Source organism: Psammomys obesus, unplaced genomic scaffold (genome assembly GCF_907164565.1).
Source record: "Psammomys obesus unplaced genomic scaffold, mPsaObe1.curated_primary_1811, whole genome shotgun sequence".
NCBI classification, from domain to species: domain Eukaryota; kingdom Metazoa; phylum Chordata; class Mammalia; order Rodentia; family Muridae; genus Psammomys; species Psammomys obesus.
In genome coordinates, this window is record NW_026596057.1 from 23290376 (window position 1) to 23304613 (window position 14238).

At 33.0% G+C, this 14238-nt stretch overlaps 1 protein-coding gene across 3 annotated transcripts in view; it reads right to left on the bottom strand.

Annotated features, from left to right (window-relative positions):
- Brinp3 (BMP/retinoic acid inducible neural specific 3) overlaps positions 1 to 14238 on the bottom strand; it is a 478387-nt gene that overhangs the window by 447994 nt on the left and 16155 nt on the right. For all 3 annotated transcript variants that reach the window (XM_055624685.1, XM_055624684.1, XM_055624686.1), the window contains exon 2: positions 10547 to 10832. In XM_055624685.1, coding sequence (XP_055480660.1) covers positions 10547 to 10782 — 236 coding nt within the window. In that variant the 5' untranslated portion in view covers positions 10783 to 10832. The remainder of the gene's footprint in view (positions 1 to 10546; positions 10833 to 14238) is intronic.

Genomic DNA, 14238 nt, shown 5'->3' on the forward strand with positions numbered 1-14238 from the left:
CATGGTGGAGATGAGGGAGGGAGGGACTGGGAGGGAATGAGGGATCCGGACATGGCTGGGATACATAGTTAATAAAATGTAACTGATAAGAAAAAAATAAAATTCAAAAAAAAAGCTCACGCAGGATATACTGTACAAAATCTAACTTATTTGCATGTTTAAGTTTTGATTATTATAAAATTTGCAAAGAAAGTAAAACTATTTACTTTGCTGAAAGTAGTTTTGCCTTCAGTAGATTCAATCAATCTTATTCATGTGTTTTATGATTCTAATTTTATAAGCAATTGTGACTTTTCTTACAATAACTTGCATATAAATTACATAAATAACTAGAAAAAACAGGCCAATATATTGTGCCATATATTTTACTCAATTCACCAAATCACAAATGAAGCTGAAAACAATTCTGATATTGAACCTAAGGTAGAAATCTTCATTCATTCCTACTGCATAGTTTTGAACTTTCACTTTTCATAAACACTGAATTTTTCCTTTATGTCAATCATATAAATATGTTTCTGTCAAAAAGGTGACCTGTTCAGTTTTGCTTGAATCCAACACCACAATAAATAAATGTATGGATTATCCTCATTTCCTCATGAATGAGCTGAGGAATAAGGAACCCAGGGATAAAGCAGGGTGAAACAAATGCAAAAAAAATGAAGAGAAGAGATATTAATATGAACACTTCTACAAAGCCAGTTAGCTAGCTGCATGAGCTATTGGCAGTTGCTTATGTTTTATTATACATGAGAAAAGTTAAACTAAAATAATGCCCAATATAAAGTAATTCAACTTTTATGCACAGTATCTATTGAGAAAAACAAAATAAGTTTTAATTAATTTCACGTAAAAAGTAAAGCAAAGATTTGTGAAAGATTGATGAGAAATCATGTCGAATAAAAATTAATTTCTTATAATAAATATTAATTGTTTAACATCAAAAGGAATAGCCCTAGATTATATATGCCTGAGTTTTAGTGTATAGAAGAGAAGGTAAAAGAGAAGGTAAAAATAAACCAAATTATTTTCCCTCTAAATTGTGATTGTTAGGTTATTTTGTTGATAAAGAAAACCAGGCAATACAGAACAATACAAAAATTAAAATGTTTATATACATCTTGATTACTCAAAGGTAATATTCAAAGTAATGACCTAGGAGAAAGCTGGATGTCCATGAGTATAAATCAGAGTGTATCAGCCGAAGTGCTGAGTTCAAGTTGTTTCCTAGTTCTGTCACAGTTAGACTTCAGAAGTGAACAAAGTATAGACAGTGGATGCAATACAGTACTTTCAGTGGAGTTTTCTCAGCCAACCACAATCAAATTAGGCCGTAACCACATTGCTAAATCCAAAAGTATTATCAACAAAAATTTAAAACCTATTAATAGCTTTTATGTATCCTGAGAAGGTTTTGAAGCTCCATGTGCAGAAAGAAATGATTCAATTTAGGAGATTAAGAGTTTGGCATTTCACAATTTCAAACTAAAAGACTTCAAGCCTTCAAAATAGCAATTTATCCCCTACTATTTTTAAAAAGTAGTGTATTTCACATATCTTCAAATATGCAGAATTGTAAAAGTATACTGGATTATAGTGAAGAAAAGAAGAAAATTCCAGACATACTTAAAAATGGACCAGATGTATGGGTTCTTTTAAATATTACTTTAAATGATATATGTTGGTATAATGTTCTTTTGGAATGTATACAATTTACCCTTGTTCATTCAAATACTGATTTCTCTACCTTACTAATTGGTTTTATCTGGGACATTGCATTGTGATGCTTATTATAAGCATCACCTGTCTCAAGCTTGTGTAAACATGCCCCCATTTGTTCTCCGTATTAAACAACCAGTCCCAATGCCTAGCAATGGAGAGCAAAGGGTATGACATCCTGGTCCAGAGGGGAGAGAGAGGAAGCAGGAGAGTGGAGGCAGAGGTAGGCATGGGAGAACTTGGAACGCCATGGAGAGATGAAGGGGAACTAATATGTGACTAAAAGGAAGTATAATGGGTAAAATATGAATAGTAGGAAACTATGCAGGCTTGGAAATTTAGGATGAAGTAATAATTGCCCAGCATAGTGCTCTAGGTTAATTAAATAAATCCTAGTCTCTGTGTGGTGATTTGGGTATACAACTGGATTAAAAATAACCGCTGCTTAACTAAAAGATAAATCTATAATAAATATTAATAATCTATAACAGATACATACATACAGACAGTGCTATGAAAATAGAAAAATCAGTTGGTACCATAGAAAGATAATGCAATGGGATAATTCTTTTCTATTAAAAGAAAAAAAATGAGAGGCTTAATACTATATGTAAATTATGGCTTATGAATAAAAAGTGACAAAGTAAAAATGAAAAAGATTAGAAGATACAGGCTTAAAAAGTTGTTTGTTCACAGGTAAGACATTAATAATCATTCCATTGACTATCTGAGTTATGCAGTTGTTCAATTGTGAGATTTTTTACTACCCTCCCTTCACTTTTAAAATGATAGCTGCAAAATGCTCTTATTCATATGTTTTTTTTAAATTGGATATGGAAAGAATTGTTTAATTGTTGAATTTCGTATTATATGAAGACATTGCAAGTTATGATAAGTCTTTCAATGCTTGCATTCTGTAAAGAAATACTTTACTACATTTAATTGAGTGTTTGTTGAAATGTAATTTTCAAATGTGTTTTGAGATAATAGCTGTGTGTGTGTTTGTGTGTGTGTGTGTCTTTAAGGTAAAACACACAGACACAGCAAAGGGGAAAAGGGGAGCCTTTTCTTTTTTCTTTTTTTTTTTTTTCCTTTTTTTTTTTTCAGGATGACAGGAGAGGTAGTTTAATTAGTGAGCTGCTAATATCTATTTAAGTAAGCATCCAGGGAAATCTCTGCTGGAGAAAGGACATGGTAATCCCAGGACAGGCTATTCTTACTGCCTCTTGCAACTGTTTTAAGAGAAAAAAAAATAAACTAAAATATTTTTGCAAGTGTGGGAAAAATGAGATTACAAAAACTTGCAAAATTCAATAAATTTTAAAATACTGCACACTTAAAAAATGTATTATCTTGAAAGTTCCAGATTAGTAAGGATGAAAGACCACATTGAAAGTTTGGGCTACTGAACTTGAAAAATTGTACCTATGTACTGTTACAGTCACAGTAAACAGTTAAATGTAACCAGACATACCAAATAATCAAATCATGTATTTAATACTGACATTGTAGTTGTTCATTCCTCTCTATAAATAACCACATGAATTAGCAAAATTTTTACATTTTCTTATCTCAAAATAAAAAAAAAATTGAAGACAATTTTAAAATAAAACATCTTAAGTTTAACTAGTTTTTAAAAAGCATATTCTTAAATATAATCATGAAATTGTTTACAATTGAATTTAAGAACTGACTCTTTTGAAATTGAATCATAATCTCTTAAGTCTTTAATTAATAAATTTATTCTTAAATGTTATCATTCCAATATTTCCAAAGGGTTTTGAAAGTATGAATTTCTATACAGAGTCAAATTCTAGATTAAGATTAAATAACAAAATTTAAAATCCATTACCCTGTTTAATCTCAGTGATAGCTATACAGAATAAGTGTGCTCAGTAAATGTGTTTACTAATGTGTAAAGCTCTGCCTAGAATATTCACAATTCATCCCCGCACTGCTCAGTGTGCTGCAGACTGATGAAATAATTTGTAGGAATTCAGTAGGACTAATAGTTTCCATCATAAGAAAACCTCTGAAAATCACATCTAAGAATCAAAAGACTTGAAATTGTTGAAGAAAGAGAAGTAATATGTTTTATAAACAAACATACAGTAACACAGAAGTTTATAAAGACTCTCAGCTGTTATTATAAAGGAGGTATTTATAAAATACTTGAAAAAGACAAGTTAATACAAACAAAGCCCTGAATTTGGCTTTAGCTTAAATGGTGATTAACACATTCTTATGTGTTCCCATTTTGTTTTTGCTATAGAAATGTAGATTTTATAATTGAGCAGATATGTAGTGATCAAACTGAATGTTTAATTTCATTGATGTGGTTATAAAACTATAACAAAAATGAGGATGCTAAAGTCTCAGGATTCTGTGTTAGCACAATTGATTTATGCCAAAGGATAGATAAAACTTAAACACCTGCTTGTCATTATGACAAAAAGTATTTTGCTGGAATGAGCTTTGTGTTTTAAGTCAGACAGATATAAATATAAAATTGATGACTTTGATAGAAAAGTTATTGGCTTGCTCAATGAATAGAAGTGTAAATAGAAAGAGAAATAAGAAAAAATTGTTAATGCATTCTGATTAATATGAATAAATAGATTCATATTAATCTATTAATCAAATATTAATCTAATGGCATTGACATTCAGGAATAAGAAAGCCCATTGGATACATGCCATTATGTAATGGTTTTTAAAATGGAATTTAGTGTTATTTTAATAAGAACTTAGTGTTATATGTGAAAGAACGAATCTCACAACAGAAACACAGTTATTAAGCCTGTCTCCTCTTTTATAGTCTGTGGCAAAAATATTTTTTTCTTTTCCTAAAAGACTGCTAAAGTGTTTTATGGATCTCCCTTATATGAAATGAACTTTGATTACAATCATGAAGAATAATGTAAAATCAGGCATACCCCATCTTCTTTTGTTGTTTTTACTTTAATTACAATAATCTTGATAAAATCTTATAATTTCATTTATAATTATTTGAATGTGTTTCTGAAATTAACTTTTCCCTTGTGCTCATATTTTTTGATAAAGTACAGTAACATCAATATAAGTCAAAGTGAATTTGTTTTTTAGGTATTTATGGATTTGTTTTAGTTTTAGTAAGCTTTCAAGAACTTTTGAATTTCCCTTGCTACTAAAATAAAATGCTATTTATTGCCAATAATATTGTAGGACTTTTGAAATTCAGAGCAACAAACTAATTTTCCTAAAAATATATAGTATATATGTTTATAACTTTGTCTTTAAAGTAATATTTGAAAACTTTAAGATGTAAGGATATGATAATTTTATTTATTATGTTGAAATATCTAGTGGTTAGAATAAAATCAAATTATACAAATATTCAACAAATACTTTACAAAAGAAGCATATCATATGCTTGTGCTTTAGTTTATAAAGTTGCTCGAAGCGTTGTTATATTTCTTACACTGCTTTTTCAGTGATTTACTTTTTTTATAAACAACATGGATGTTTAATTTATATTTATATGACAATCACAATTATTAAATTGATCTCGAAGATGCAGTATGACATTCTCCTCATTAGGTGGCCTGGCTTGTGTGTGGGCTTGGAGGGAATCATCCAACTTTGTATCTCCTGTGAGAAGCGTTACTGTTTCAGGTTTTCAGGTTACAATATACCACATAGTCCAAACAGAGTTCCTTTATGACTGTGATTGCTAGATCTCCATGCCCTTGCAATTGCTGAAGTAATTGGAGTTTTAATTTCCTTGAAGTGACTTTTTACTAAATTTTGTAATTATGCCATTATCATTTTGTGTAGAAAGCACTTAATATTTATTTGTTCCTCTATATGGCAGATAATTTTAAGGCATATATTATATCTTTATATATATAAGTATAAAATAATTTGTTTTTCTAAGGTTTTTAGTAACCTTTATTGGTTGTTTTTAAAAGCTTTATATCCTATTGAAGGAAGATCAAATGTCACAGGAGACAATAGCGGACAGAAGATTATTCTTGAGTTAGCTCTCTCTTTCTACCATTTTGTTGAGTCCAAATATCAAATTCAGATCATCAGGCATGTACAGCAATTTTTCTACTGGCTGGGCCATCTCGTTGACCCTATAAACTTGTTTTTATTTTAATGCCCATTTTATATATTTAAATAAACTTGCTTTTGCACATTGAATATTGTTTTTTTTCAATTTTTAAATTTTTTAAACTTTTAGCCTGATCATTGTCCTTGGTGAATGTCACACTAACTGAGCTTATGTACTCAGAATATTTTTAATCATTATGTCCAGTGTCAAGGATAGTGTCACCAAGAAATCTTTCACAAAAGTAATGCTTCATATTCATTTTTGGATGTAGTAATTTATGTGTGATTTACTCTCATTTATTTCATTTGGTTTTACTTCTGTCACCTTATCTAAACCAATTCTTATATGTTTGCAAATTATCATTCTCAACTTTATTGTTTGGATGTTACAATGTCATATATCATATTGAGGCAACCAAATGTACTCGTCTGTAATGATTATAGGTGGGTTTAATATTTAAGGAACATCTCTATTTGTGTGTAAAGAATATGAATAAGTGCGTACTACCACTGAGTTTTAGGTTAATTAATAATTCCTTTGTTCGCCATGGTAAGCTATTTCTTCTTACTTCCTTCAGTATTCTGACCAAATTTTTGCTGAATACAAATCGAAGTGTGTTACTGCCTTATTTTATTTTTTTTCTTTATTAGGGTTAATAAAGAGACTTTGTCAGAACTTACATGTTGCCACAAAACGAAACTGAGACACTGTGTGTTTGTGTATGTGTATTTGTATATGTTTTTGGTGTACTTTTGCATGTACACATGTGTAAAGTGTATGCTTCCTCACAGGGCCTGTATGCATGTGCTGAGCACACTTTGACCTTATTTACCTCCTTCTATCACTCTCCTCATTACATATTTTGAGTCAGAGTCTCTCATTGAGGTTATGGAAATACACTGCTCTCTATGGCTTTTCCCAGATGCTGGGCATTGGAACTTAGTTTCTCGTGCATGCAGAGCAAGAACCTTGTCCAGAAAACCATCTCTTCGTCTTACTAAGAAATAATTCTCAATATCAATATTCATGTGTTTTCTTCTAGATGTTCCAGAATTAACATATGTAGAAACATAGCAAAAGTTCAATCAAAATAAATACCATTTTTTCAGTAAATTATTTCACAATATTGCATACGGTATATTATCCGGACAAGCCTCTACCCTTTCATTGTTGTAAATATTTTTTCCTGCATACATTCATAAATAGGTCATTGCAGTGAGGCTACACAAATTAGGTGCATAGTCAAGGGAAGACTGACTAACTTCTTATGAAGCATCTGCGACAGCGTTCCTGAGCAGGTAGGTACCTGAAGGCAATGAAGAAACTGTTTCCTAGATTTGATTTGACTGCATGACTGCCACTCTCGACCAGATGCTTAAATGAGTTACCATGTGTTAAGTGAATGTAAAAATTCTGGAACAAGAATTCTGCATAATGTGTAAAAAAAAAAAAAGAACTATGTAAGTATAATCCTACTTTTGTTTCACTTTTATTACTTCTTTTCTGTTATGTTTTAGATTTATTTACCTTTATGTGTATTTTATGGGTTTTTGCTTGATTTTGCCTATGTATTACAAGCCAGCATGCTGCACACAGAGGTCACAAAAGGATCCCCTGGAACTGGAGCCAGGAGTGTTTGTGAGCCACAGGGTGAGAGCTTGGAATTGATTGTTGGTACACTGTGAAAGCAGCCAATATTTTTAACCTCTGAGCCATCGCTCTACAAACCCATATTTTATCTTTAAATGCTCTACCCTTTGCTTGTATTTTCAAACTATACATAAACACGAATGACATTATAAAACTGCATTATCAACGTGCAACCAATCGAGAGAAGTGTTTGAATTCATGTTCTGCATCCTCTAGATCCTAAGCCACGAGGGACTCCTGGAGTCGACCAAACAACAGTTCAGCATCACTTCTGCACTTCTGTTTAGATTTTTCCAGTTTAGTAGGTTCAATTACAATATAATGACAAATAAAAAATTATAGTTAAACATGTTACAATATTACATAGGAAATATGTCTAAAAAACCCGCCTACCAGTTTACTCTTGTGTAATTTTATTTCTCGCAAGGCAGAGGGAAGGCATTTGCAGTGTGACGACACAGCAAAGGGGATTCTGCGTCACAGACAGCGCTGAATAGCCTTATGAGGCCTTGTCCTCTTGATTTCCAGAAACAAAATTTGATAGTTCTTTACACGTGCTTGTATTAAGAAACAGACAGAGGCCTTTTTATTTGACAAAAGCTGCATTTTTTTTAAAGAAAAAAGTCATTGAAATAATGTAAAAAAAAAAAAAAAGCTCCATCTTTTTGAAAGATAAGAAAACAATTACATATTGTTCTCTGGGTGTGTGATTTTTAATAATCTCATTTCAGCCTAGTGTTTAAAGTAAAGGGAAAATGTTTCCAGGAAAGGAGATGAAATGAAGAAAGGCAAGAGAAAGAGATTTGACCTAATTATGTTAACATGCTTAATATGTTCTAAATTCAGAGCTAATGTCTTCCAGAAGATTTGGCAATTTAATATGCCACATGAAGGAATTTATGGCAGTCATAAACAATCATAGATATGGCTGATTACTTTACGAAATCCTATGTTCTTTAAAATAATAACACAAGTAGATAGTGTAAAATATCTTAATTTTCCATCTATGTTGCAAATATTCATAATTTTAAATTAGTATTTATGGCAAATATATGCAAAATATTTTTTAAAAATCACTATAACATTTTTTAAGATAGGGTTTCTCTGTGTAGTCCTGTCTGTCCTGAAACTTGCTTTGTAGACCCATCTGGCTTTGAACACTGAGATCTGCCTGTCCCTGCCTTCTGAGTTTTGGAATAACAACATCCAAAACTTGTATTTTTTTTTTTTTCAGGAAAAATAAAGGACTAAAATAAGGCCAAACCTTAAAATGTATCCTAGTACCAAATTCTGAAATTGTCTAACCTTTCAACACTGGAGTAAATTTCTTCAAAATAAAGTTTTCCATTTATAGCATTGTATATATAGAGAGAAAGCAATTTCTGCACGCAAAGAAATTCTGGTTGGACAAGTCAGCTTCTCACCCACACTGAAGAACTCCAATGAAGATGTTAGATCATTCATTACACAGCAATTATCAATGAGAATTGCATTGCTAGAGAAGCACAAAAGACTTTAAATTGCTACAACCCAGCATAGAAACAGGTGGATTTTAAACCTTCATTTAAAAATCGGCTTATCATCTGAACATGTAGTTCAAGCCACAAGGTTAGTACATGAAGGAGACTCATGAAATCCATTGTAAAATACCCAAAGTCCAAGCAATAGATGAGCCTTGCAGAAAATCTTCAAATGTTTTATTTCTTCCAAACTTTTAAATGCTGTGACCCAAATAATGATTTTTATTCAACTCAAACCTTGAAGAAACATACTGAAGCAGTCTGTTGTTCACACATGATTTGCTAACAGGCCAAACCACCAGAACTAACATATAGGACATCCAGAGAGAAACATCAGAACAACACAGAGAAATTCTCTGCTGTCAGCTTTCCTGCATGTCAAAAATCTTTCAAGGCTGAAATGTTAGACATTCACAGTCTTAAAGTCAAGCATCTTTATGGAGTCTTTAAAGGGGAGCTTCAGCAAATATTCACAAAGACGCACAACCAGAAATTTCATGTAGTTACTCTCTCTTATAATTTAAGGCATAAGATTCTCAATATATGTCACTTTCTTTAAAGACTTAAAATATTGCTTTTTTCTGCTTTTGGACATGATAGGGCTGTATGTGTGTGGTTAGTGCATCTTTGGGAAAGTTCAGCAATAAATGGAACTTGTGTATATGCAGTATCTTCTGCAAAAATGGTGTGTAGATAAGATTTATAATTTTTTCTTAATTCCATAATAAAAGACTATGCATCTACCTGAAGCACACTGCCCTCTGGTGCACAAACTGCATAAAATAAAATATTTATAAAACATTATCTAAATAGCCAGAGACAGAAACATGATATGTTCAATTAGATTTTTCATAAATGCCCACAACTAGGAGTTGCCAACTCTGCCAAAGAAACAACCCCCCCCAAAATAACTTTCATAAACATTCTTAATAGTAAATAAAAATATGATGTAACTTATTCAAGTGACTCTCATTTCACCCTCTGTTTAATAGAATCTCTGGGCTGTGTGTGAATAAGTAGCTTTTTTTCTGAGTTTTATAGAGAGCTTCTTTTGTACAACTTACTTACAATTGAAGTTTAAAAATGGCATGTCAGTAGACAGACATCTTACTCCTGTTTGTGTTGTATATTATCATGGCCATCTCTCTCGTGTCTCCTTATAGTCATACCTTTGCTTTTGTTTTTTTTTTTTTTAACATTCTTGTAAAAAAAAGATAAGTTGGCAAAACTTTTCAGTGACTAGTAGATTTTATTCCCATTTAGGCTAAGAAGTTTGACAGACTGATATAAGTTATAAAAGTCATTTTTAAGCATATGCTATGCAATAAGAAATAGACTCAAAAGAAAACTGGGATATATTCTCCAATTTGAGAAAGTTATATAACCAGTTAGCTACTTTTTTTGATAATATGTCACACCTACAAGAAATAAGTTTAAATGTCAGGAAAGCATCACGGCAGGGTTAAGTAAGGATGGCCCTTCTGGAACGTTCAATTGGAGCAGCCATTATTATTTACACACAACCTCCAAGTATGATATCTGTAGTTGCTTTCTCCTCATACCTGTATATCTTGTATCGTGTGCTAAATCCCTGTCGGCTTCTGTCCACAAAATCTGTGTACTCCTGTGAACGATGGAAGGGTCCCTTATCAGAGAGGAGCCAGTCGAAGGGGTTTGTGGCATGCTGGTCAGACACAGCAGCAACCGCTAAAACCCAGCAATGAAGACTCAGTACTATCCACTCCCATAGAGCCATCAGAGAGGACAATTCAGCACCAGCTCTGCGCCGCCATATCATGCTTCCAGTGGGGACTTAGAGCCTTCATCCTCTCAGCTTTCCCTCAACACCTAGACAGAATACACAGGCAATTAGTTACCTGGCAAGAAACGCTCCATCCGCTGAGCTGCTGAGCTAGCAAATTTCTCTGATTTTAGTTAGTCTATTTGACACTTTTAAGTCAGTTGATATCAGAAGTGACCAAGAAGCAAACCATAATTACTTCTTGTTTCAGAGCTACATATTTTTATACATTGTGTCTAAATTTTCGCTTCAATAGAAAATAAATCCTTAAATAAGCTACAGATCATGACATAAGAATGACATCCAGAGGACCATTCTTTAACTATCTTAAACAATAATAAGCTTGAGCAAATATTTATTCTTCTGCTAAACTATTTGTCAAACTCAGTACGATCAAAATAATAAATTTTTATTATGTTAATGTATGAACCTATGTAAAATTTATATTAAATAAAACATAAATAATTACATAATCAATTTTGACAATAGGTATATTTGATATTTTATTTTATAATTTATTTTAACCTGTTTTAGGATATATATGTATATATGTACACACACACACATATATATATAATGATATAATGAGAGTGTGTGTTGCCTTAATGTGTCTGAATACAGATATACATGCCCCACAGTGCTTGTGAACAATTGAAGACAACCTCAAATGTTAGTTCCTCTTGCCTTCCAATTTGTTCGAGGTAGGATATTTTGTACAAATGCCAGGGAAAATGGCCCAGGAGATTTTATGGATTTCCCTTTCTATTCTCTATAAGGTGCTGGAATTATACTGCCATTCCTGGCAAGGACTCCAATTAAAGGCTCAACTTTATGAAACAATCCCACTTACTACAGAAGAATGATGGATGACCTTTCATAATTTCTCCAGAGGATCTGTTTTTGTTTGTTTTGTTTGAGACAAAACAAACAAAATATTTTATATGTAGTAGAGGCAAACCTCCAACTCCATCTATCTGCTACCTTCTCTTGTCTCTTGAGTGCTGGAATAAAGGTGTACACCACTACACCCAGCTCTTGTAGGTATTTGAGAAAACAGGAATACATGAATATGTGTATACAATCAAGTATGTGTATCTAAGCAGATAGATAATAGGTAAGCAAGAGATTGTTTACAATAAAGTGGCATAAGAAGGAAAAGTGTTTGTTCAGAAATATTTTTCCATATTTTCTTAAACTTCTTACTATATAACTAGAGATTTTTTAATATTTTATTTTTTAATTTTTATTAATTTCACTTTATTCACTTTGTATCCCCCATGTAGCTCCCACACTCCTCCCCTCCCAATTCCTCCCTCCCTCCCCCTTCTCTACTCATGCCCCTCCCCAAGTCCACTGATAGGGGAGGTCTTCTTTTCCTTCCTTCTGATCCTAGTCTATTAGGTCTTATCAGGAGTAACTGTATAGTCTTCCTCTGTGGTCTGGTAAGGCTGCTCCCTCCTCAGCTGGAGGTGATCAAAAGCAGGCCAATCAGTTCATGTCAGAGGCAGTCACTGTTCCCATTACTATGGAACCCACTTGAACACTGAGCTGCCATGGGCTACATCTGAGCGGGGGTTCTTGGATATATCCATGAATGTATCTTGGTTGGAGTATCAGTCTCAGAAAATACCCTTGAGCCCAGATATTTTGGTTCTGTTGCTCTCCATGTGGAGCTCCTGTCCTCCCAGGTCTTACTGTTTCCCACTTCTTTCATGAGATTACTGCACTCTGCCCAAAGTTTGGCCATAAGTCTCAGCATCTGCTTTGATATCCTGCAGGAAAGAGCCTTTCAGAGGTCCTCTGTGGCAGGCTCCTGTCTTGTTCCCTGTTTTCTCCTTCTTCTGACGTCCATCCTCTTTGCCTTTCTGAATGGGGATTGAGCACTTAGACATATAACATAGGATAAGCCTACTAAAATCTGTACACCTAAAGAAACTAATCAAGAAGGAGGACTCTGGCTAAAATGCTAGAAAATTTATAATAAAATTTTTCTCATGAATTTAAAATACCCACGTGTATAGTGCATCTTGCCTTTGCATTAACTCACACAGTTCTTGTGAACACAGAAACTAAACAATATAGATAATTCATAAGCTATGAAGCTGAATACATTATATTACACCATCTAAGAATGAAGTAAGAGACATGTAATCCCAGCATGTATTTCCAGTGTGGATTACTACAAATAATTACATGCCAAGCTGCTGGTAGGGTAAAATATCTATATATTGTGCACAACATGTTCTAGAAACATTTGAATTTAATTTACTTTCTCATTTACATTTTCAAAGACATAAAGTGTTTACATTGTTATTAGTAGAAAGTATTAGAGTAAAAGCTTTAGCCAGCAGAATTCTTCATAATATAACTAAAATTCAAAATAGTAAGTAAAATAATTTATAATAGCTTGTATGTTTTTTTGCATTCAGATGAAATGTAATACCCTTTATTTATTGTTCTAGCTGCATTTTCATTAATTTAATCCTAAGGTGCTTTGATAAGAGGTATATTCCAATAATTTTTAACTAAAAATATCTAATAGTGACAACAAAGCCACATGGCCTAGATCATTAATGTCACAATTTGCACTACAAACTTACTAAAACAGAGACTAGAAAATATACTTTCCAAATAACATGAAGTAACTCCATTATGGTGAGTAAGAAAAGCTCCTTTTTGTAAGCAACATAGACAATTATCCTGTGAAAATACTTTTAAAACAATTTATTATCATGTCTTATATAGTATGATATATGTGGGAACATGTGTGAAGAAATTCATGGATTCTCCTTGTTTAAAGGCATCATTGTCAGATCAATCGTTTTATAACTTCCAAATCTTTTGGATAAAATTAATATATTTACATTGTGTTAATTATGTGGGGATTATGTCACTTTTCCCCTTCTTTTTTTAACTTTTATCAATTTCACTTTATTCACTTTGTATCTCCCCTTAAACCCCTCCCTCTTCCCCTCCTAATCCTACCTTTCCTCCCCTTTCTTCACGCATGACCTTCCCCAAGTCCACTGATAGGGGAGGTCCCCCTCTTCTTCCTTCTGATCTTAGTCTATCAGATCACATCAGGAGTGGCTGCATTGTCATCTTCTGTGGCCTGGTAAGGCTGCTCCCCCTTCAGGGGAAGGTGATTAAAGAGCAGGCCAATCAGTTCATGTCAAAGGCAGTCCTTCTTCCCATTACTATGGAACCCACTTGGACACTGAACTGCCATGGACTACATCTTTCCGTGGTTCTAGGTTATCTCCATGCATGGTCCTTGGTTGGAGTATGAGTCTCTGGGAAGACCCCTGTGCTCAGATTTTCTGGTTCTGTTGCTCTCCTGTGGAGTTCCTGTCCTCTCCAGCTCTTACTATTCACCACTTTTTTTTTTTTATAAGATTTCATGCACTTTGCCCAACAGTTGGCCATAAGTCTCAGCATCTGCTTAGATAGTCT